General features: G+C 36.2%; 1 protein-coding gene across 1 annotated transcript; it reads right to left on the bottom strand.

The window, feature by feature from the left end:
* Window positions 1–4,458: 4,458 nt before the first annotated feature.
* LOC129276637 (SH3 domain-binding protein 5-like) lies at window positions 4,459–23,026 on the bottom strand. The gene is made up of 7 exons (XM_054913028.2): window positions 22,951–23,026; window positions 13,005–13,067; window positions 12,157–12,285; window positions 8,873–9,034; window positions 7,682–7,812; window positions 7,013–7,055; window positions 4,459–5,964 (listed from the first exon to the last, which is right to left on the bottom strand). Exons 1-7 carry the CDS (start codon window positions 22,990–22,992, stop codon window positions 4,903–4,905), a joined length of 1,632 nt encoding a protein of 543 aa, XP_054769003.2. The 5' UTR covers window positions 22,993–23,026; the 3' UTR covers window positions 4,459–4,902.
* Window positions 23,027–24,200: the final 1,174 nt, after the last annotated feature.

A 24,200-nucleotide genomic window follows, 5' to 3' on the forward strand; every position in this document is an offset into this window, starting at 1 on the left:
AAGTCCTTAATGAAACTGGTACCAGAAGTAGCAGCAAAAAGGCATTCTACTTGATTCAAAATAATCTCATGTCTTATTTATGCTATGCTATGGATACTTATACTTACCTGCATACTCTGTTTTGTAGAGCACTGTACTTCATATATATGTTACATAAAATTGAAATCTCTCTACATAAATGATGTTTGACCATTATCGATGCACAGAATTCAATGTTTTTCTTTGATATTACAGCCATAAAACCGATTTCAATCAAATAAAAGTCATCTATGTTTGAAGTTTTGAATTAAACACCTGTATGTGTACTAATTTTCATACCAGCTGGTAAAGTATTTCAAATATCCAACGGGCTAGCTCCTCCAGAAACATGCAAGTGTTTCGTGAGACACAATAGTGATTTTTCACTGATAACTGTTTTAAGCTACTGAAATCCTCAACTCTGATTGGCTGAGAACACAGTAAAAATCACTGACAGTTTGCTTCATGAAAAACTCATATGTATTCTTATTGCATTACTATCCATGAAACTTTCACAAATCAGAACCACATCAATAATTTTGCAAACATTTGATTCTTGCAAAAAAAAATTGTGATTGTCCATCATGCAGCAAAAGATCAAATCTCTAAAGGGCAGTTTGGGCATGCATGGCACTATAAGCCAATATTTGTTTTCCTTTTTATTCTCTCTCTATTTCAGGGAGAACAGGAGTGGGGGGGGGGGGGGGGGGAGGTACTACATATGCAACTCATTAATTTCAATTTGAATTTTGAAGAGGTTTGTAGTGGCGAGCATAGCACACCCCCCCACACACACACAAGTCCAAACCAAGAAAAACATTTTTAAAATAAAAATGAGGTCAAATTCAAAGATGCTTGAAAATGAAATATTGTTAAAAAGTATTTTTTTGCAGCGACTTTCAGCAGCCTAATTCACCAAACACATCAGGGTAATGTTTCATATAGCATCCTGTCATCGCTTTTTACCAAAAAAAGATTGCTCTCAGCCAATTAGAAGCAAGGATTTCAGTAGCTTATAACAGCATCACTTCGTAAAAGGCTCCCTAGGCAATGTGGTTACAACCATGTTACGACCTAGTAATGATGCTTGGCAAATTACATACTACACAACACCTACACAATACATTCAAAATCAACTAACATCTGTATCACAAACTAGAATTCTTGATCTCTGGTGAAAATATACTATGTAGTCTCCTTTCCTATATAAAATACCTGTACAAGCACACAGCAAACTATAAAAGTGGCTAAAAGGATTTGGCTTCATATACTAGCATAGAGATGGTTATATTGTGCAATACTTCTGAACTGTAGTCTATTGCTATAAAGAAAGTGCAGTCACTAAAAAGGGGGAAAAGATTGTGCAAAATTTGTGCAATTCCTGAACTGGGCCCTGGTAATAAAAGTGACTATTATGGTAAGTTTGCAATCCAATGGTAACTTTCATGGAATCCTTGATTTTCATTGGCTGATGAGCATCGTTACCATGGCAGTTACCACTAGATGGCAAAATTACTATGAGAGTAAATTTTATGCAACAGGGCCCTGTGTAGGCTAATACCATAAGTAATTTCTAGTGAACTAAAGTAGGGAAACCTAAATAGGCTTTATACTAGTACATAATTCAACAATAAACCAACAAATTTAAATGTCCAACTTGAATATACTGGGTCTCCATCGGGCCCTGCCTAAAATGATGATATTATAATATTACCCGAGCTTTACCATGGCTACCTCGATGGGGCGCACAAGTATTGGAGGAATTCCTTCCAATCATTTACTGCACCTGTTTGGAGAGTGGCAAATGTAGATAAACACCTTGCCAAAGGACAAGTGCTGCGTTGGGTTTCGAACCCAGACATTGTGGTTCATCATCCGGAGATTTATCCACTCATCTGCAGCACCTCTACAATTGCCTCTTTTCAATGGAGAACACTCTCAACGTGTATTGTGATTTTAGTTTCTATTTTAAATGAGACTTGGAATATTTGGTAAGTTTGACTTGCTATTGTGTTCATGAATAGAAAACATGCACGCTGTCAAGGCAAAGTCACAAAGAGCTATGAAAAAAAATATGAAGGTAACTCAAACAATGCATGCAAGTTAAGAATTTTCAATGAAATATAAGGCTATGAATATCAACCCTTTTCTATGTTTACAAGTGCATCCCAAAAAAAAAAAACAATTGAGAATTTAAAGAAAAATATAATGGAAGTAAAAAAAAACACAAAAAATATACAAAAACATATTTTGTTTCAAGTTGTCAAACTGTCTGAGGCAATAACAAAAACAGCTATAAAGCACATTCAGCCTATATATAGAGATAATACTGATCAATATCTACCAGTTACATCAGCAAACATAAAGAAAAATGTATGCATCATGAAAGCATATACATATGGCACAGACAGCTCATGCAATGCAGAATAAAACAAATAATGCACCAATTGCCTGCTGGAACTGGATTTTTCCTGCGCAAAGCCAATGGGAATAACAGAATTCAGTAGACAATGGGTCAAGAAAACGGAAGAGGGGTGATGATTTTCCATTCCAGATTGGCTGAAAAATGGCACTCAAATTTGCCATATATTGTTTTATGAAATAAAAAAGAGGTTTTGAACTCTTAATATGCTACTGGCGGCAAATGGTACCAAATATTCACATAAATCCCAAAGAGCTTCAATTCTATTGGCATGTTAGTTAATACATGTAGTTCTATTTGATTTTTACCGATAAAAATGTGTCATTAAAAAAAAAATTATGGGTTGATGATATTTCAACATCTGAATATCACAGGAATATCAAGTTATAAATTTCTTTTTTTTCTTTGGCAACAGTAAATTTCATCTAAAACGGGGCATTCCTCACTTTCAAGATATTTTACGTTCTGCACAATATCTGTCACTTTTCTGTTAATAGTGGAAAAGCATCACCCCTAACAAAGTACATGTAGTCAAATGATACAATCAAAGGTTATAATTATTTCTAATATAATCACATTCTCATATAGGAATTACATAGTAACCAAATCACCAGTATGATATCTATTTCTAATGATTATTATAATAATCTATTTTATAATTCCATATTTTCATAAATATTCTATATTCTTATTTACATATACAGTGTATATGATACATGCAGTTTTGGAATAAAACGTATATATGCATACCTCTAATACACATACAAATAAACCCTGAATGCACATAAAGATATGAATATATTCATATTCTTTTAAATATTTGTATGTTCTTTCTTGGAAAAAAAAACATGAATATGCACACATTGTACAATATACTTTAACAATCAATACTTTTTGTTTGTACATAATACCATATAAACACATAAAAAGCAAAATATGCCAGCACAATTTTCAAAAAGGGCTGAATTTGACCTGCCAAAAGCAAAAAAAAAAAAAAAAAATATTGATTGAAATATCACTTTGGTTATAGGCTACCTACAATTATGCAAATCAAAATTTACAAACATAACAGGTTTCCACATTTGAAATTCATGTATGCAATTTGAATATGTACCATTATGCATGGTGCTTTCTTTATTATTTATACACGTGTATACACCACTTGAATAAAGACCAAATTTATACATAATATTCATGAAAAAAAAACAACAAATTTTTGTATTTGTTTTAAGTACATGCAGGTGCACAAATTACCAAGCTGTAAAAATTGCAATAACATTAAACAGAGAAACTACAGGTGGATGTTTCATAAAGGAATTCGTATTAAAGTTAAAAGCGACTTTAACAACGACTGGCAATCCTTTGTTTGCGTTTCGCCACGTTTCTGTCTTGTTCTTTGGCGAAGGTTTAGCGCGTAAGAAAGGTTCACCAGTCGTTCTTAAAGTCGCTCTTAACTTATGAACAGCTTTTTGAACCCCCCCTCCCCGTATGGAGATATACATGTACATCTTCATTGCAATGAGTTTTTCTCTTTCATTAGCAATACATAACCTATCAACAAGCAAAGAATTCTTATAAAATATGGAGTATTTACCCTTCATGTGCATGGCACATATATCATACAATGTCCTGTGTACTTTGAAAGCGAAAGCAAAAAGGTCATCATAGTTTTGCTTTAATTTTCTTGTGGGAAATATATGTTTATTGAAGTATTTCCTGTTCTCATTAACAAGAATGTTTGCTCACAAATGTGACACAAGGATCTGTGCCTTGTTACACAAATATCAGAGAATGATTGTACAGTTGATTTGTGCCACTGATTGTACATGACGATAAATGCAATCAATTGTAGAAATCAACCCTATGATCAAGACTAAAGCTTTGTGATAAGGGGCCCTAATGAGACTCTCTTCCCATAGACAGAAAGCGTTTGTTTCAATACTGATACTTTTGAGCATGGGGAATTTCAACAGCTTACAAGCAATAAGCAAAAGTACTTTTAAGGGATTTTGTAAAAAAAAAAAAAATCAGTGAATATGATTTCATCTTCAAGGTGAAATTATGATAAATTATTTTTACACTTAAAAATGAGCAACTTGGACTGCAATATCATCCACTACTAAGCACAAGAGGCAATAGCACTATAGAGTAAATAATGTGATGTCACGCCCCCCCAAAAGTTTCAGCTAGCCAAGGGTCTATTAAAGATAGCAATGACTTTAGTCCTCTATTCTGCTTATATATGCCTGGTGCAAGGATGTCTTGTTTGGAACCATCGCTTGCTAAGCTAATATTGTTCACATGAAGGATTGACATATTGGCATATACCTTTGCACAGTGTAGATTACACACGTTTGGAACTCACGAAATAGGGATGGCGATAAATAATGACTACAACACACAATGACTTCCACACACGGCAAGTACTTGTACCTGATAAAAATAAGCAGCTCTGAATACCCTCAAACAAATGTCTCTTCTTCTACCACCGTCCCATCCGTCTCCTCTTCTTCCACAAACAGTTGGTCATCACAATGACTTTGTGTCTGATCTTCAGCATCAACATTATCTGGATTTTGATGATTTGGAGACACTGTCTCCTGGATGTCAGCTGATTTGGTGTTGATAACTGCTGCAGAGTTGTCTTGCCCTGCAGGATGGGTTCTTTCATGGCCTCCGGTCGGACATTCCACATCAGGCTCATCAGCTGCACAACCTTCATCAGTATCACCTGTATCATCTCCTGGATGCTGTCTTGGAGTGAGATCATTGGACACATCTTCTGCGATGTCTGCAGTTCCTTCATTATTTGACCTACCATGAACAAGTGCAGTGTCTTCTGCACCATTTCCTTCAATAGTTGCTTGATCCGAAACTTTGGTTGCCAGTCTATCGGATGCTTCTTGATGCTCTACAGGAGATGTTGACTCTGATTTCATCTTGTCAATGTCCTTATCCTCAAATGGACCTTCTGTTCCTGTGAAGACCAATGAAGCCGTTGTCCTGGAGGCTAGCGTGTCCAATCCGCTATCAAACTCCTCCTCATAGTCTATGTCAAGCATGGGCTCCGACATGCAACTGACGGTGTCAGAAATATTGTCCAGGTGTTCGGTCGACTCGAACGAGGCCAGGATGGAATGTGGATCGGGTGCCCTATTATCCGAGTAGCTCAGAGGCCTCTGTGGAAGTGGATACACCTTTGACGGCGATAAATCCATGTCGTCCTTGGATCGTTGCGACGGTGACGCACTATCTCGATGCTGCTTGATGACCAGGTCAATCTTCTTCACCTCCACCGAGAGATTCCGGTTATGACCCGGTGAAAAGGATGACGGGTTGTCTCGGATGATGGGCGAGGCTTCTGCACCCACCCCAGATTCTCTTTGGCCAAGTTTCGACGCAGACGTCCGTCGTTGCTCATGGATCTGGTCACTGATCTGTTCCAGTTTCCGTAGAGCATTAGAATACACTTTCTTTGCAGATGAAACATCCTTCTCTAGTTCACTGACTCTTCTTTTGTGTCTCTGAAACGGTAATAAAGCAAAGAGAATCCTTGGTCAGCATCTAGATTATCATATTCATAAGAATTATTTTTGATGAGATATAAACTTATGTGTATGTCTGATACACAATGATACTTCACATATTGGAATCAGATCAGGGCCCATTTAATAATTTCTTTATCCCCAACAATGCTAGAATTTTATGAGATTTTTTTCTAAACCAATCAAATGGCACCACTTTAGTAGCTTATAACTGCAGCTTGTAACTTGTCATTGAAAACAAGTTTCCATACAACAGGGTCCTTTGGTGGATCATGTACATTGTAAGTCCTGTCCCCAGGACCTGTCTGACAAAGAATTGCGATAGACTGAAATAAAATTCAATCTGTGATAGGAAATTACAATTTCAGTCTGAACTTTTTGTAACATGGAGCCAACAAGAGTTGCAAACCCGGAGCAGGAATGTCAACATGATATCTTTCATTCATGGAGACAGATCCAAAATTACATAAAACTAAATGGTAATGGAAAGTCAAAATGCATGAGAATACTGCTGTTTACTTTTAAAAATATATTATTATGAATACAGATACTTAAATAATATAATTTTTTTTTCTATATAATTTTTTTATTTGGTTGTACTAGTGTTGAAGTGACCAGCACAAAGCCCTGTAACACAAATCGACTGATCAAAGGTTTAACAACTGATTGCGTATAATTATCACTGCAATCAATCGTAAAATTCAGTCCTATCGATCATTAAAAATTTGTGCTGATGGGTTGGGGCCTTGTAACACAATTGCAGCCTTTAAAACCTTTTGATTTTTATTATCAATTGCATTAATTGTCATGTGAAAGCTATTGTACATCAACCGTATGATCAATCGCAAAGCTTTTATAGTGCAGGGCCAAGGTCAATTACCTTTTTAACAGTGAACAAATATCAATCATTCAACAATGAATGGAGTCAAGCTCTGATAATTCTGTAAACATGTTTATATTGGTTTCTTAATATTAATGTCCTCCGCAGTATTACTATAAATCTACAGGTATTTGAAATAAAGCCTACCTCAAGGTTTTGGTTGAATGAAGCTTTCATCTCAAAATAGGGCCTGGAAAAAACAAAAACAAAGATGATCGAAATGCTTTTCATTTTTCAGCAAGAACTCATACATTCTGTGGGTTATTAAAGGTTGTAGTTACAATTACAAATCATAATCTGTTTAAACTGTATAAAGAATTAGTTTTTTAGTAGAGTAAACCTTTTACAAAGGTTGGGGGTTCGGAGGCATTTTTGATGTGCAAGGTTTTGATGCCCTAGCAGTGAAATATCACTTTGAAAATTGGCCATGTTAGCTATTTAAAACATATTTCATTGGTGATTGCAGATTTCATCCCTGATCATACACAATGTATGCATGTTACAGGGACTCTGAGGGAGAATTAAATGTTAAAGAATTACCCCAAAATATGCAAAAGACAATGTAGTATAGTATGTCTAGCAACTGAAGACGGTAAACACTTGTTGGAATGCTTCCCAGGGAGTGGAGAAAGTGCATACATTGTAAGTGGGCAAGTCAGGATCCAATGACTAGCCATTATCAGTAAAGCACATAGAGAAAATGTTTAATGTATTATGAACTAAATAAAAGCAGATTATTATTATTATTATTTATCAAACTGAGATATTGAATTGCTCCTTTGAATGGCATCGAATGAAGCTTTCTCCTAAACCCACCTTGATTTATTGATGTTGCTTCGTAGTGATTTCTGCAGCCTTTTCACCTCTCTCTCTGCCTCATTGAAGTTAGCGGCTGTGCTGAGATGCTCATGAACGCTAAGTGTCCTCTCATTCTCGGCTTCACCAACCTGTAAATGGGTAGTATTATCAGTTACATAGCTGCCAGATTTATGCGTCGCCTCTCAAAAATAACTCACTGAGAAATAAAATTTTTAATTGTACATAATTGTCCAATAAAATCAATGCGTTGATCAAGGCGACGCCTCACATATGTTTTTCATTGTAAAATCACTTCATTTTCAAGAAGTTTCTATATCTATGGAGACTTACAATAGCTCTACCATGAGTCCATCCAAAAACCACTGGTCAACAATTTTTCTAAAAGAACAGGACATAAAGTTGGTCTCTTATCAATAGCTGCCAATGACAGCAAATGAATATTTGTCACTCGACCAGTAGCAGTGAAAAAGATAGATTGGGGCTAGGGGCGATATACAAGTAACCCCTAAAATATCCAAACCAGTTCCTGAAAGTTCCAACATACATGTACATGTATCCCCTGTAAGTTACCACTGGGTTAAATTCAAATGAACATTGGAATGAACAAGAAAAGGAAAAGTAGCCCTTGTAGAGAAAGTTTATTTTTTCTAAATAGAACGCATGTGAGTGAGAACGTATAAACAATAAGGAATGAATCTCAAAAGCAGGGAAGAATTATAATTGAACTACCAGCGCAACGATCCTGGGGAAACTAGTGTTTAACAAAACTGAGGTTGTAATCACTAAGAAAAGGAGAAAAAGATTGTGAAAAATGCAGTGTGTGTAGCCAAAACTGATGAATGCACAGGAGTGACCCATGTCAAGGGAACAGATCATGCTCAGGATTGAAAAATGCTATATTTTCCATCGTAATCATTTCTAATGATGTGTCATGTCTATGAACTCATGCAATTTTTATGTTCATGTATAAGCAAGTCAATGAAATATTTCTATGTACAGGGTGCTACATAACTTTTTAGATGCACTTGCCCAATTCGGGCAAGTAGTTTTGGTCTTTACTTCAAAACACTTGCCCTGACTATAACTTTTACTTGCCCCGGGCAATCGGGCAAGTGCTTATGTAGCACCCTGATGTATATGTACATCATATTATTAATAAGCTGAAATGGAACTGAATTAAATACTTGCCTTCATTGTGGCATGGTTGAGCATCTCCTGCCAGTTGGCATCAAAGGTGCGCCCATCCTGGAACAGACCCTGCTCAGCCAAGTCCACCATTTCCTTGGCCGCTGTCAGCATGCTGCAGGCTCGCTCAAAGCGTAGAGCAGCCTTCTGGGTCTCCAGTTGAAGCTAGAGTGAAAATAATACAGAGAATAGGGGTTTATCATTTGACTACACTCAAATTGAGTGTTTCATCAACATTTGTATGTGAAAACTTTCCTTGATTTTGATTGGTTGAGAAGCAAAGGTAGCTGGCTGTTGCTATGGTAACTGTTGGATAAACAGTCAGATATTGGTCAGAGAAAACGCCGGACACGTTCTTTCATGAAGGCTCTTGAGGGATTATGAATACTTCATTTATCTATTTTTCAACCAGATGAAAACTACCCAACACCTGGGAATGAGCAACTTTTTCAAACTTATAGATTGGCAATTTTATTGTGTTAAGACTCATGGGGGGGGGGGGGTAAGGAGATGTTTCATTAATGTTCTTTGTTAAAATATGCATGAATTAATAACTGTCCATGCAATGCCAGACAAGAAGAACCGAATTGTGATAAAAGAGTTCTCCTGACAATTCAACTAAATAGGAATGAACTTTCTAAATACATGTAATGTAATAAAAAAAACTTTGAGAGTCCAATCTTACTTGTATTCCATTTATTTGTAAAGTGATGCATAGCTCATTGTCAGAAGCTTAATGCAACAGGTCAAATGCCCATTGCATTTGCAATCAAAAGAAAAAAAAATCAGATGCAATTCCAAACCCAACCAATCAGAAAGGCAGATTTTGTGGTTGAATATGATTTTTTGAATTGCATTTGATGACTACACATCTTAAATTTCAAAGAAACACATTCAATGATTCTTTAGTCCACATATTACCGGTATTTTGATACTGTAATGAAATCTCAAGTGCCTGGTAGTCAGTCACTATGATATACAAGTGTAGATGAATTCTGAATGAATGACATTCATCAGTAATTGTCATCTGATATTCAATGAGCAGGATGCTATGTACCAAGACTACCTTCAATAAAAACAGAAAAATCAAGCAAACCTAACATAGAAAAATTTATTGAAGTCATTTAATAATAGAAAAGCTCTAAAAACATTTTTTAAATAAACATTTCATATCATTATTTGTTGGGGCTGCTTGGATTTGATGTAAAAAAAATCTAAAGATTCTTTGAATTTTTTCAGACCTTTATTAATGTTTCTATACATTTTATGCTCAGAAAAATATAATTGACATCAGGATTCTCCCTTTAGTTTGATGTATATTGTCCAAAATAGTAAAAATATGTACACTGTTCAAAAAATGTACCCTACATTACACTAACAAAAACTTGAGTGGTACTGTAGCACAATATAATGGTGCAAATATTGGAGAGACAACTAAAGAGAGAGAGAGAATAATAAAAAAAAACTTTGCGGGATGACAACACAATGCCCTGATTGGAAATGAACTTCAAGTTTGTACAAGCGATCATTATACATGACAATAGCAATGATCAAAGAGTCTGTTTATATAAAGAAACCTCTCAAAACAGCCAGCATAAGCACAGCTTTTCCTTTGTGTTTTTTGTAGAGAGAATTCAATTTCAAATTCATGGTGGCTGATTCAAAAGGTCCCTAACAGGTGAAATATTTTCATTTTATCATTTTTCATTTTTTCATTTTTTTTTTTTTTTTTTTTTGGGGGGGGGGATAGTTTTCACAACTTACTGCCTAAATCTGCAATATTGGGTAAGCTTTAGCATTGCGTTGAATGGGGATTTCCAGGGCTCCTTTGAGCATTTCCGGGGCTAAATTGCCCCCAGCCCCGATGTAAAATTTTCCCTGCCCTGTAATTTTCATTTTTTCATTTTCATTTACTGGTTTTTGCAACATTTTTCATAACAAAATTCTGGACAAGAAAATACATATCTGAAATTTGACATCAAGATAATGAACAATAGTTTTGTATATAAATCATCAAATATATCATACATAAATGAAAAATATTAAGTGGTATTTTTTTGTTACACAATAAATAGGATGGTTGCAAGGGAAACAAGGGTAATAACATGCTCTACCTCATAGGTGGCAAACAGAAAAGCAAAACTATGCCAGCACATGCTGAGTCTAAAATACAGAATCAAAATTTGAAAGATCTCAAATCCTACGGCATGAGCTTGAATTTAGATTCTCTGTATAAACACAAAACACAGTATGTTAAGCTCCTTCTGTGCATAGAAAATCAATCTAGCATGATGAACACTGTCAACATGAGCTACAAGAAGTCTGGGTTTGTAATGTAGGGGTCAGACAAAGTAGGGCTGATTTGCTCAAGAGATACTATCATTGACGTCTGTTAAAAAAAATTAATAGCTAATTATCAGATTCTGAGATCTGACCTACAAAGTCCAACCTCTGCCTACAGTATCATTTCCATACGAAGTGCAAACAGGAGAAAAATCTTGTGTCTCATGTACCCTATATTTGTCCACACAAATAAATCTTATACTGAAATTTATCTCGTTCACGTAGATCATGTAAAATTACATGTATCCCCATTTTAATGAACTCTCTATACATGTACATGTAATTTACTCATAGGATGGAGAGCTTAATTTAATGATTCCGTTATCAAGTTTACAATCTTTTCAATTTAATGTCTCAAATTGAAATAAATACTTGTTTGGAAGTATGTATTAAACAATTAAAATCTGAGTCTATGTTTGATGACATATAATGGTTGGTTCTTGTTCTCTTGGTGAAGAACATAAATTTAAGTTAATATAATTCATATATGGTGGCTAATTGTTAATACCAGCTCAGCTCTTGAAAGGCATAACTCTGAATTAGGAAGTTTAAAGGAAACAAAATAAAACAGAAAATTTTCAGAAATAGGAAACGTTGATTCCTGCTGGAGGGGAATTCCCAATCTAAAAAGAAAGTTTGTTTGATTAAGAGCACAATAACATAACAAAGCCATATTGATTAAAGCCTGGCACATGCTAACCTTGAAACACTCTCCATTGGCAGCATAATGAAAACAACAAATCACTGTTTAATAATGCAAATTGGCAACTTTTCAGTAAATCAATTAATTTAACATCAATACCAATCATGTTTTACATGTATTTTTTCACAGGATGAAAATTAATAAAAAATAATTATTATTGCCAATTTGAGGATTAAAAGGGATTAATTATTGAATGGGTTTAACAAACACATTTTGATTGGGTGAATAGGCACATATTTACCTCTTTAGCCTTCTGTCTGGCTTCATAATAAGGCCGTGCCTTTTCTATCGCACTTCCAATTTTCTTAGAGATCGCATTGAGACTTTGTGTTGACTCTGTGAGAGCCTGCCGAAATGTCGCTCGTACTTCCTGTAGAAGCAAAATGGATGAAAAAAATATATAAAATGAGCACCAAAAAAATATCTGGTGATGCTGCTGTTGCTACTAATTCTTATATACTTTGAATTGTAAGTACTAATTGAAAAAAAAAGATGCACTATTTTTGTATTCCAAGTCAAATTTCTACTAGGTAACGTAAAAGTTACGATCGAACAGATTTCTTTAATCTACATGTAATTCATTAATTCATGCATAGCTAGGAAACTGTTTTTAGTTCCAATATTTCATGCAGTTTTCTTATCTTGAGGAAATTATGAGAAAAAAAGTGGCCTTATTGCTGCTTTCAAAATTTAAATGAACAAATTTTGCTGCCTCTAAATCAATAATAATCATTTACGAATAACACATATTCAATCGAAAGTGGATTTTAAACATAATTTTGGAGCCATCTGAACTCTTCATTCATGCTTATCAAATATTTATAATGACAGTAATGAACAATTACATCATATTTAGAGTTGTATGATCTTCTAAACTTTCATTAACATAAAAACAGGGAGGGAACTGTGAGGGGCCTGATGCCTGTCAGTCAATTAAATATCAATTCATGCCCTGACATTACAATGCACCTGACCGGTGAATCCAACTGGTGGACACCTGCTGTCCACTGACTCACATTTGCTTTTACAGATGCTCAAGGTGCAATTGTCAAACTGAAATTATGGTATAGGTATTTCAATCAGACTTACATCAAGCTGTAGTTCCAAGGAGTTGATTTGGTCTGTCGATGAATTCAAACGTTCAAGTTCCTCCTAGCAAACAAAATTTAGAATGAAAATGAAATATGGTACAAGCTACAAAATGAAAATATTTACTTTGTTATACATATCCATATATACTGCACATGTACACCAACACTGTACGTACATGAACAGATAATGCACAGCCCTACATGTACATAACAGACCTTAAATGTTGATATTTTTATGGCGAGGACACTTTTCCATAGGGAATTACCAAAATTGGAAATATAAAAAAAAGGCACGAAAACATTAAGGCTACTGAGAGGAGGATGAAGATCAATAAATGTAGCAACCAAGATCAGTCTTGGTGCTGGACTTGGGTTCATTGTAATAAGCCCCGCATTGTCATAAAATGTGACTGAAATTATCCCTTGCTGTTGATATTTTTTAGATTTTTTACACAAAAACATGTAGGCCTGGGTGGGAACGGACAGAATACCGGAATCCGTCCGATGTGTGTGGGTTCCGGTTTCGTTTTTTTCGTTCCGGTATTCCGATAAAACAATGTTTACATAACAAATAGTTTATCATTTTCGTCTTCTGAATATCTTAACTTGATTATCAAGTATGTTTTATCCAGTATTCCAATCATAACCCAGGTTTCTTTTTTAAGATGAATGATAGAACAAGATGGCCACGTAAACATAGGCAAGTTTTTTCCATTCTTTTCATATTTTTCTCAATTTTTAAAATGAATGTTTGCTTTAAAAAAAAATGAAATCAATATTGTATAATCTGTGACTTCTTTGCACTTCTCCTTTCATGAATTTATCTATCAGGATACCGCCGGATTCCACAACAAAAAACTTCTGACATGACTCAGGCATAAAAAAATGCGCAACTTCATAATAAATTTCTTTTATTTTTCTAAAGCTTTTGATCAGACATGTTGTTTTACTTCTTTATGCACATGTAGACATACTTGTTCATGGAACGTTGTGGGATTTGTTACATCATACAGTATAAGCTACTCCGTGACCATACACTACATGCAGATATAAAGATTACGATTTATTGATTTTATTGGTAGACAAACTACAAGCAGGCTCATATCTTGCACAACATTCTTTTTATTTATTTTGTATTTTGAGGCAATAATTGATGAAACCAAAGTTACATTTTCCAAAATATAATTTTCTGCCTTTCATAATCAAAGCAAAAGAAGTACATGAATCATCATATAGGGAAAGAGAGAGAGAGAGAGAGAGAGAGAGAGAGAGAGTGAGAGAGAGAGCAGGGGGTGGGGGAGATAAAGAGCAAGTAAAAGGGGGAGTAAAATTGGGGATGAGAACAAAAATATACAAAATTTAAAAATATTCATACTTTGGGACTTTTTCTTTCCTATTTTTATGTCCATTATGCTCTTCCTGGATGCAACAAAGAATCTCATCATGCTCCTCATTCACCTACATGTAGTACACACTGTAGACGGTACGCCCAGTATATTTAAAAAATATGATGCATCCTTTAATAATAAGCTTCAAACAGCTGTTTCCTGTATTGATGCATACCTTTGTTATGAGAAGGCTATTAGGTGTTGTCTGTTATTAGTGAATGCAAGAAAAAAAAATGAACCAAACCATGCTAAAATGAAATATTTCGTCAATAGCGAGTAGCATACTACGCTGATGAGCTACTAAAATGGAGTTGTTTGATTGGAGAGATGCATGTATTATTTTGTATAAGTTATAGAAGTCAAGACTCAACATTAGGCTAGCAATAGCACTGGGTCACCAGAAATTTACCTCGGGCCATGGTTAGTGAAATCTATACAAAAGGCAGTAGCCCATTTGGGCAACCAATTTTTTTGAAGATGTGCACACCTTTTCTCCGTTTTTGCATGCATTGTAGTTTCACTAACTTTCTGCAATTCGGATTGCAAGCCAGTTTACTTACCCTATTTCCTTTGAACTACACACAAACACACAAAAAAATCAGCATACAAACACGTACGTAGTAACAAACTCCGGCTGAATCTATGGCATGTGTATCAAACCTTGAGCTCTGCAATCACATTGCAGCAGAGCCTTGAGATGTACCTCTTCTCAACTCTCCGATACACACATTTTTATAAATTCTTAAACAAATTGAATAATTCCAAGAACCATATTTACAATGTATGTAGATGTACTTCAGTTTAAATTACATGGTAGATCTACATGTACAACTTGAAGATGAAGTACAGTAATAATCACAGGGAATAATTTGGCCTTACAAACTTGAATAGCATTTTTGGTCATAAGAGAAAAGCTCTCAACTAAGTACAGTCCTACATGTACATGTATGTAAAAATATGCTATACAAAAGACTTTATGCATAGCAGTCTTTCAAAAATGTGGAGCAAATTGCGATGTGATACCAGGAAAATTATTCCCTGAATCACAGTGTTAAAATAATGCTTAAAAAAGGGCAATTCCAATGTCAATCATTACACTTACATGTTTTTTATTACTTGGTGCTGTAAGTTTTACAAGGGTGTGACTTTCTGTAAAGTTTATACTATGAATCCAACTTGACAAATAAAGCTTTAGAGCAATACATAGAAAAAGGTTGCCGGCTGTATATTGTGGATGCCATAACATCCTTGAGATCAGTCAGTCGCATTACACAAAAAGGACATGGAAAAAAATGAGTGGTTTCTTTTTGATAGTTCTTTCAAATCAAAACATATGTACATGTATATAGCCAATTTTATTACCTGCAAAACAATACTTACATATCCTACATTACTCTCAAATAATTTGAATTTTGTCAAATGCAGAAAACGTACCGCTACAACTGCAACGGACGGTGGTAGTAGTTCGGCTATTGCTAACCACTTGCTGAGCAACCAAGCATACGCTGAACATACTGTTCATCTTGGTTTAAGGTGCTCAGCCGAGCAAGGAGTTTCACTCATTTGCGCATGCTCAAGGCAGCGTATATCCAGCTAACAGACCAGATTTTGTGCCGCCAGAAGGAGTTCGTAAGAGCCCTTGCGTTATTTTAGTTGCTTCGCTTCAATATACGGCTGGTACCAAACCTAACTTGTTTACTTGACAGCCAATCACGGCTCGCCATTAAGCGTCCATTGTCTAGTTTTGGTTCTATTATATATTGTTTTGCTTTAGCGTTTTAGTGATTCATGCGATTTTACTCCGATGGGTGCATTTCGAAAAGCTTCTGTATGTCCGTTTTTAAGGCTATTTAACGATTTTATGTCTATAATATATCGTATTTATGTTACAATATGGAAAAATATGTTACCCATGTTTTATTTCTTAGCAAAAGGTAGACATAGCCAGAAAAAAAATGCAGCCGAAATTATTATTTCAATTATGCTTGTCGATATTCGTAACAATCTATGCCAGCGACAAGTGCAGAATGCGGCAAACCATGCACACAAAAACAAGATGTCTACATGTATACTATACTATATTATATCCATCTTATGAATATTCATGAGTATTCTAGATAAATGATTAGTCAATTCGCGATCATGTGACAAAGTATAATTTCAATAGGAAAGCACATCGCTGCAAGTAGCTCTGTAGGGGAAGGCGGGGTAAGTTGTGACACTTTTTGCTTTTTGCATGTTAGAATTGATATGACTAATGATCTTGGAGAAATAAGTACATTGCCTTAAAATTAAATTCTTCTGAAATATTTTTCACCTGTATATAACTTTCTACCCCCACACTGAAAGTCACTGTAACCTTTGAAAAAGGAGATGTCAAATGGCTCAACTTGTCCTATGTGTGGGGTAAGTTGAGCCACCTTCTGGGGTAAGTTGAGCCACAAAAACTATGTACAAAATGTATGTCAATTTTTTATTCAAAGTCTTTTCACTCGCTTATTCTCTATAAATATCAACATCCTCTAAAAGTAAAAGAACAGTCATGTAAATTTGCTCCTTTCTTCCTGCATATCGATGGCTTTTTACATTTTTTAAATATTACATTACCATAAGAATTACCATGGCTCAACTTGCCCCATGTTGGTTTGCTCAACTTACCCCGGTCCTAACTTAAAGGGGAATCCAACCCAAACAAAAACTTGTTTTTAGAGGAAAAAGGAAAATCAGACAAGTTGATAGGTGAAAGTTTGAACAATATCGGACAAACAATAAGAAAGTTATGAATTTTCAAAAGCTGTGAATATTGGTAATCATTATAACCATGGAGACTTCAAATTGGCCGCATATGTGATGTCATAGTGATGTAAGGCAAGGACTACTCTTCAATGTACTCCAATACATAAAATGGCTAAAATGAAATTTTTTTTCAAAAGTTTTACTTCAAATTATATTTTTCTTTCATGAGGTCATAAAAAAATATACTACCTGGGCTATATTTAGATTACTGCCCCAGGGGAATGGGTAATTAGGAGAAAACCACAAATCACTGATAATAAAGTACATGGCCTATGGGAAAGTTGTCCTTACCCCTTGTCATAATTTACTTACCCAGTTGCCAATTTGAAATCTACATAGTCTTAGGGATCTCAATTTTAAAACAGCCATAACTTTCTTATTGCTTGTCCGATTGCTTTCAAACTTTCACAATGCTGTTTTGTTTATTTTTCTCCTTTCAAACACAACATTTATGACCAAGGCTGGATTCCCCTTTAATGCGATAATTTCGCATCCACACATTTCTTATGCATCCATCATGTAAACAACTACGACAAGAATGAAGATCCATACCTGGACTAACAATGTTGTTCTTATGTCTTTTTTATATTTAAAGACGTGTTTGTGTAAAAAGCACTTGTCTATTTCACACCCTTTTTTACTTTTTTGGCAGAAATTTGTATTTTTCCCTCTAAAAAATTACTTTTGTTTCAAAGTTGAAAAAAATGTGGTGGGGTTAGGGGTTAAGCAATGGCTCATCAATACATGGCACCACAACGATGTCCAACTCATTCATTATTGGACTGGGGGTGGTGGCTCAACTTGCCCCTATGCTCAACTTACCCCGCCTTCCCCTATAGTTTTCTTCGAGCTCCGTATATTTTTCAATATACTTTCATGGGAGAACTGTGCATGCTCAAGCTTGATATGTTCCCTCAACGTTGAACTGCACATTATGCTCCCTGACTTGACCCAGATCACCCGTAATCGATCGCAAATAAAGTAAAATACCAGCTCTCGCTCAAATTACTACTGTGGAATTGGGTCTAGATTACATTGATGCAGAAAATATAATTCTGACGGCCATTCATACAGGATCCTTAAATTTGGAATGAATATACCTAGCAAGGTGAGTCAAGATCCGATACTAATTCTTAGAGCATAGAATCTATATTTAGCCTGCGCATATTTATTTACATTTTGAGTGCAAATGCATCAACAGCCAACGCAGCACAGTGGACCTCTCATTAAGTGCAGTCGGGTAGAAGCCGCACGCAGCCTACTCAGGAATTGCTTAACATTAGCTCGACAGGCCTAGAAGTCCGGCAACGTTAGATTTGGTCTAACTCAGATTGGTTAAACATCAGCAAGGACTACATGTAGGTCCCCAAGTTAAAGGAGAATGAAACCCTTGAAACTAGCTGAATCCATATTAAAGAGAAAAATCAAAGAAACATATTGTTGAAAGTTTGAGGAAGATTGAATGAATAATAAGAAAGTTATGAGCATTTGAATATTGAGATCACTAGTGCCATGTAGATCCTCCCATCGGCAATGCGACCAAGATCTGTGATATCACACACGTACAACTCCCTCATTACTTTAGTACTTATTTCACTTATATTCTCACTTTTATAGAGTCTATCACAAGGTTAGGTGTTTTCTTTATGAGATGACAAGTATAGAGGTTTCACAACATTATATCATTGATGAATCGTTTGTCATATGATTAGAATGAGCAAAAAGAGATGTTTCGGGGTATATTTTCAGTGTCCGAATGGGAGAGTTGTACGTGTGTGACATCACAGATCTTGGTCGCATTGCCAATGGGAGGATCTCCATAGCATTAGTGATCTCGACATTCAAATGCTCATAACTCTTTTATTGCTAGTCCTATTTTACTCAAAGTTTTGTTGATCTTATTCTTTGATTTTTCTGCTTTCACAAAAGCTAACTTGCTCCAAGAGTTTCATTCTCCTTTAAAGAGGGATATAAAACAAATATATCAGGCGATTCTTTCGAAAGCATAGGGGGAATCATTAATCCTTGGTTGGACTGGCAAATGGAAAACTCAGGGAAAATAGTAATTGCCAGTCCAACCTCGGATAAATAATTCCCACTATACTTTCTCAACGCCTGATATATTTGTATACTATACGTCTAGGTAGAAGGTAACGTCATTCAAGAAGGTGCCACATATTAACAACTAGACCTAAATACCATTAATTTTATTGTGCAGAGGAAAAGATCATCAACGTTCCTCATGGTTCCTGAAGAATGTTTCGCAAGCTGTGACCTGAGACCAACACTCACAGGCACAGACGTCCTGATGGCACCTCACACTGTAACGTTACACAGAATGTTTTGATCTCAGGATAACTTTGAAGCTGCTGAAAGTAAAAGGGATTAGGCCCTAGGTCAATTCAGAGTCAAGGTATGGTACCATTTATGCAAAATTTCAGTGATCTGATCCTGATTTTTTTAATGAAAAAGTAGGCTGTGAAAATCAGTCACAGAGCCTGACTGAACTGACTAAACTTTATAAACTGACCGAACTGAATTTACTCTAGGAGATCGGTGCGGGGCTATTTTATATACTTATAGCGAGGTCGCACGCATGATTTGTCGCGGCACTTTCTTCAGGTCACGACCCAACGCACCATGATTCGTACTCGATTGGTACTCGACCAAAAAAGTGGTAGGTATGTGTGCTGTGGGCTAGACAAAAAACGGGGGCTCTGGAGCGGGCTTATGGTAAAAAGGAGGGTCCTCGGAACGGGCTTCAGAGCTACAAATGTATGTGAAAACGGGGGTCCTTGGAACGGGTCGCCTGCGTGTGAGTGCGTACGCATCCCTATGGAACGGGCATACATGCATGCAGGTAGCCCGGCGGCACGGCTGCCGGTAGACCAAAAGCTTCGGTCTCTGTTATGTTGGTTGTTCCGCTGAACTCCGTTGGCTCCACTCACCAAATACAGAGACCGAAGTTCTAGCTCGATCTGTACAGGGACTCAATGGCCATATGTTAATGTATTAAGTTCGAATAAATCTGGGAAGTGAAGTTGCGCGGCAGCCGAAGCAAGTCACTGTTTTTTCCCCTTTGAAGTTTATTTTCCCCCGTTTTGGTGCATTTCAGGCCAAAAACGGAATAATAATCTTTATTTTGGTAGTACTTTTTATACATTTTTATGAAATAAAGACAAAAATCGATGAGCCCCGTCAGGGGGATTTTGCATTGTTAACCCCCTAATGGTGGCTGCACGATAGCAAGCCATCTGTGCTCGAGAAAAAAAGAAAAAAAAAGGTCGAAAACTCCGCGAAACAGACGGTTGCCGGGTGCGCTCGCACAGAGACGATGGTCGGGAAGCGCTCTGCGGCCGCTTTTCACCAAAATTGCAGCTCATTGTAGCGGATCAATGCGGCCAGAACGACGTAACGAAAAATATGCGAAGCTTTGGAACGGATTTCTTTCTTTTTTATTCTCGATAAAAATGCCATGCTTTGGAGCGGCTTTCTTTGTTCTTTTTCTCAATAAGATAAAAATGCTATGCCTTGGAACAGAAATTTGAGTGTAAAAATGGGGGTCCCCTCCGCGGCACATACCCAACATGCATTATATACTGAGTGCCCCCCATCCTCCCAGGCCACGGCCACGATCTCCATACCATAGTCAAGGCTCCACATTAACTTTTTTTTGTGGTGGCCCGTTAGGGCCACCAAAACCTTCAAATAATTTTTTTTTGTTGCCCGATATTAAAGTTTGGTGGCCCGAAAAATATAAAGAAAAACATTAAAAATGAATAAATGGGTATAAATGGTTTAACCACTGTCAAAAAAAATGAAGGAAAATAATAAAAGGGCAAAAAAAAGTGTGAGAAAATTCCTTCCCTAAATTTGCCAAAATGTTGGAGAAATTCACATTTCATATTAATGAAATGCCTTCCCAAAGAATTTACTTTCTCAAGAGTTGTTTAAGAAGTCATTTTTAAACAAGAAAGAAGGTAACTGTCTGTTTATTTTTGGCTAGAAAAGACCGGAAAGACACAGCTTCAAAAGAAACCAAGTAACAACATACATACAAATGCACATGTGGGACTGTGATGTACTCACCTATGTGTTTTTATGTGTATTATTTTCATTTGGAAATCGGTCTTTTTGAGTCAAAAGAGAGGTCATGATTCCTCTTTTTAATGCTTGCAAATAATCAGGATACACCAGATTTTAGCAAAAAGGTCTGTAGAAGGGCATTTCATTGGTGTAAAATGTGACTTTGACTTGGATTTTCACAGTTCTGTGGAAGATTTCTTAGTAGCAACATTTCGTATTGCAGCTCCCTGAGTGAGTGAGTCTGAATAGGCTGCTAACGCACAGCTGCTTCAAGCATGCATGCAAAGCTCACGCCAGCCGGCCGGCGCGGCAGGCTGGATAAAAGCTACTTAATGCTATAGCGGTAGGCCAACTTTGTGTGTGTGTTTGTGTGTAGATCAACAAAAAGGGCGCATGACGAACTGGCTTGCAATTTGAACTGTAGAAAGTTGATAAATGCGTGCAAAATGGGGAGAAAAATTGCGCTATTCTGAAAATTATTGGTTGCCCGATTCGGGCCACCAAAACTTAATATTTTTCAATAATAGTTGCCCGAGGTGAATTTCTGGTGGCCCCGGGCCACCACTAATGTCGAGCCTTGCCATAGTCTAGACTACGCTTAGACTAGACTAATGGCTTTTTTTACATGACATGTTGCCTTTTTACCAAAAAGTGACAGTTTGTCATTGGCTTTTGAAAGCGAGTATTTATCGCCCAATGCAATGGTTCGGGTAGGTGTAGCGAAGTGTTGTGGAGATGGAGCCTACACGAACATCGCCTGAGGTATGATGGGGTGACCATAATTTGCGCACATTAAAAAAATTATCATGAAGTTGATTTTCAATCAAAGATTTCTCACAGTTCACACTAAAATAATCTAAATTAATCCAAATCATGTAAATACCAGACGGCAGGCATGATCCAAAGTCAAATTCGCTTGACGGAATTATAAAAGCCAAGTAGGTCAAGGGTTTCGCTCGTATCGTGATCTCAAAATTACATGGTGATCCACTACTGCGCGCTCGGCTGATATTAAAGTGTCATAAAAAGTTAGGCTACCTTAATTTGCGCACGGTCGTTGCAAAGCTTTAAAAAAAAAATCAAGCAGACAAAGGTAAGATAATTACATCAGATGGAGGTTAAAATGCCATTAATTCGGTTGGTATCACATTTTACTTACTTATTTGGAGACCTCTGCTTGCAAATTGGCGATTTCTTGATGCTTGTCGAGATCGACGAGAAGATCAGATTTTCTCGGAACGGACGCAAAAGGTAACAAAATTTGCCGATGTTTTGCCAATATTTTCACAATCTGAGACCTTACCTTCAAGAAAATTACCATACTAAGTAATTTTGGGTCGCTCTTTCTGTTGGTGATATCAGTTTTTCAAAATATTAATTAGATAAAGAGATATATGCACAAAATTAGGTAACGCGCGAATTAAGGTCACATCACCATGCATACAGCACCGGTAACCATCCGCGGCCGCGGAAGCTTCGGGCAACTCCGATGAGCCAAGTGTGCTGAAGCTGCAACTTGAGATACCGCGTAAGTTGGGCTCAGAAAAACGACGTTTCGGATCCCAAAACGCAGAGGCTCGTGGCAGAATTACAATTTTTTGAAATATAAAGTACATGAGAAACCAATGAAAAAGTTATGAAAGCATATCAATGGCTGAAAAATGTGAATTTTACCTTGATTCTTGGGTCTATCTCCTCTTCGCATAATTCAGCCATATTCAGCAACCAACGATATGTAACGGTATCGAACAACGCGAGTCGAGTGCGATCGATATTTTTTAAAGGGCAACAAAACAGTCATGTCTGTTTAATTTTTTTTTAATGTCTGTTTAATAGTGTTAGGCTCCCAGTGAACCACTTAAGTTTTTTCGCCCTTTTTTGTGTTATATATTATGGTTATTGCTCATTAATTCTTTTTTGGGGGTATTTTCTTTAAATTTTCTTCATTTGAGGTACATGTCAGGGGCCGCGGAACGGTTTTCAAAGTGGGGGGGGGGGGGGGGCTGACCATGCTAAAAATCACAATCATATGGTCATTTTTACGTTTTTGTACACGGTTTTGGAAAAAAGTGGGGGGCTAAAGCCCCCCAGCCCCCCCGGTTCCGCGGCCCAGTATGTATATGGAAGATTGAGATATGTTTTTGGTTTAGGTTGTATATCTTCATGATCTTTGGTAATTTTATTTCTAATATCGACAATAAAAAAAAGAAATAAAGAAATAAAGAAAAAAAGAACGTAAGAAAGAAAGAAAGAAAGAAAGAAAGAACAAACGAAAGAAAGAACGAACGAAAGAAAGAAAGAACGAAAGAAAGAACGAAAGAAAGAAAGAAAGAAAGAAAGAAAGAAAGAAAGAACGTAAGAAAGAAAGAAAGAAAGAAAGAAAGAAAGAAAGAAAGAAAGAAAGAAAGAAAGAAAGAAAGAAAGAAAGAAAGAAAGAAAAAAATATTCATGAGGCGCATTTCAGTTAAAGTTTATGTTAAAAGTTTTATAGTTTTCTATGATATCGGGGCACTATTTCGTTTCTTTTGTTTTAGCTTGTCAGTTTGTTTCCGTTTATATGAATGCTTTATTTCGAGCCATGAGAATGTTTCACTTCAATGTAGGATGTATAATGTACTATAATACAGGGGCCGCGGAACGGTTTTCAAAGTGGGGGGGCTGACCATGCAAAAAATCACAATCGTATGGTCATTTTTACGTTTTTGTACATGGTTTTGGAAAAAAGTGGGGGGGGGGGCTGAAGCTGTCAAATTTCATTTACAAATTTATTTATTTACCTGAATTATTTTGTTTTTCATTTAAACTTCTTTTACCTTTGAATTTTCCTTCAGAAGTAAGAAAAGAAGACTTTTTGTAAACCCAAGTAAGAAGATTTGCATTATTAATCGGGAGAATTTGTAATTATTCAAATCCTTCTGAAACAA

The sequence above is a fragment of the Lytechinus pictus genome, chromosome 14 (genome assembly GCF_037042905.1).
Source record: "Lytechinus pictus isolate F3 Inbred chromosome 14, Lp3.0, whole genome shotgun sequence".
Taxonomy (NCBI): Eukaryota; Metazoa; Echinodermata; class Echinoidea; order Temnopleuroida; family Toxopneustidae; genus Lytechinus; species Lytechinus pictus.

Bases quoted from the DNA above. Each gene is read 5' to 3' on its own strand.
- LOC129276637 (XM_054913028.2), bottom strand. From the start codon at position 22,992: ATGGCTGAATTATGCGAAGAGGAGATAGACCCAAGAATCAAG. The intron at 12,286-13,004 runs GTAAGTCTGATT...TTGCTTCTACAG, and splicing joins CCTTGGAACTACAGCTTGAT to GAAGTACGAGCGACATTTCG. The intron at 7,813-8,872 runs GCAAGTATTTAA...ACCCATTTACAG, and splicing joins TCAACCATGCCACAATGAAG to GTTGGTGAAGCCGAGAATGA.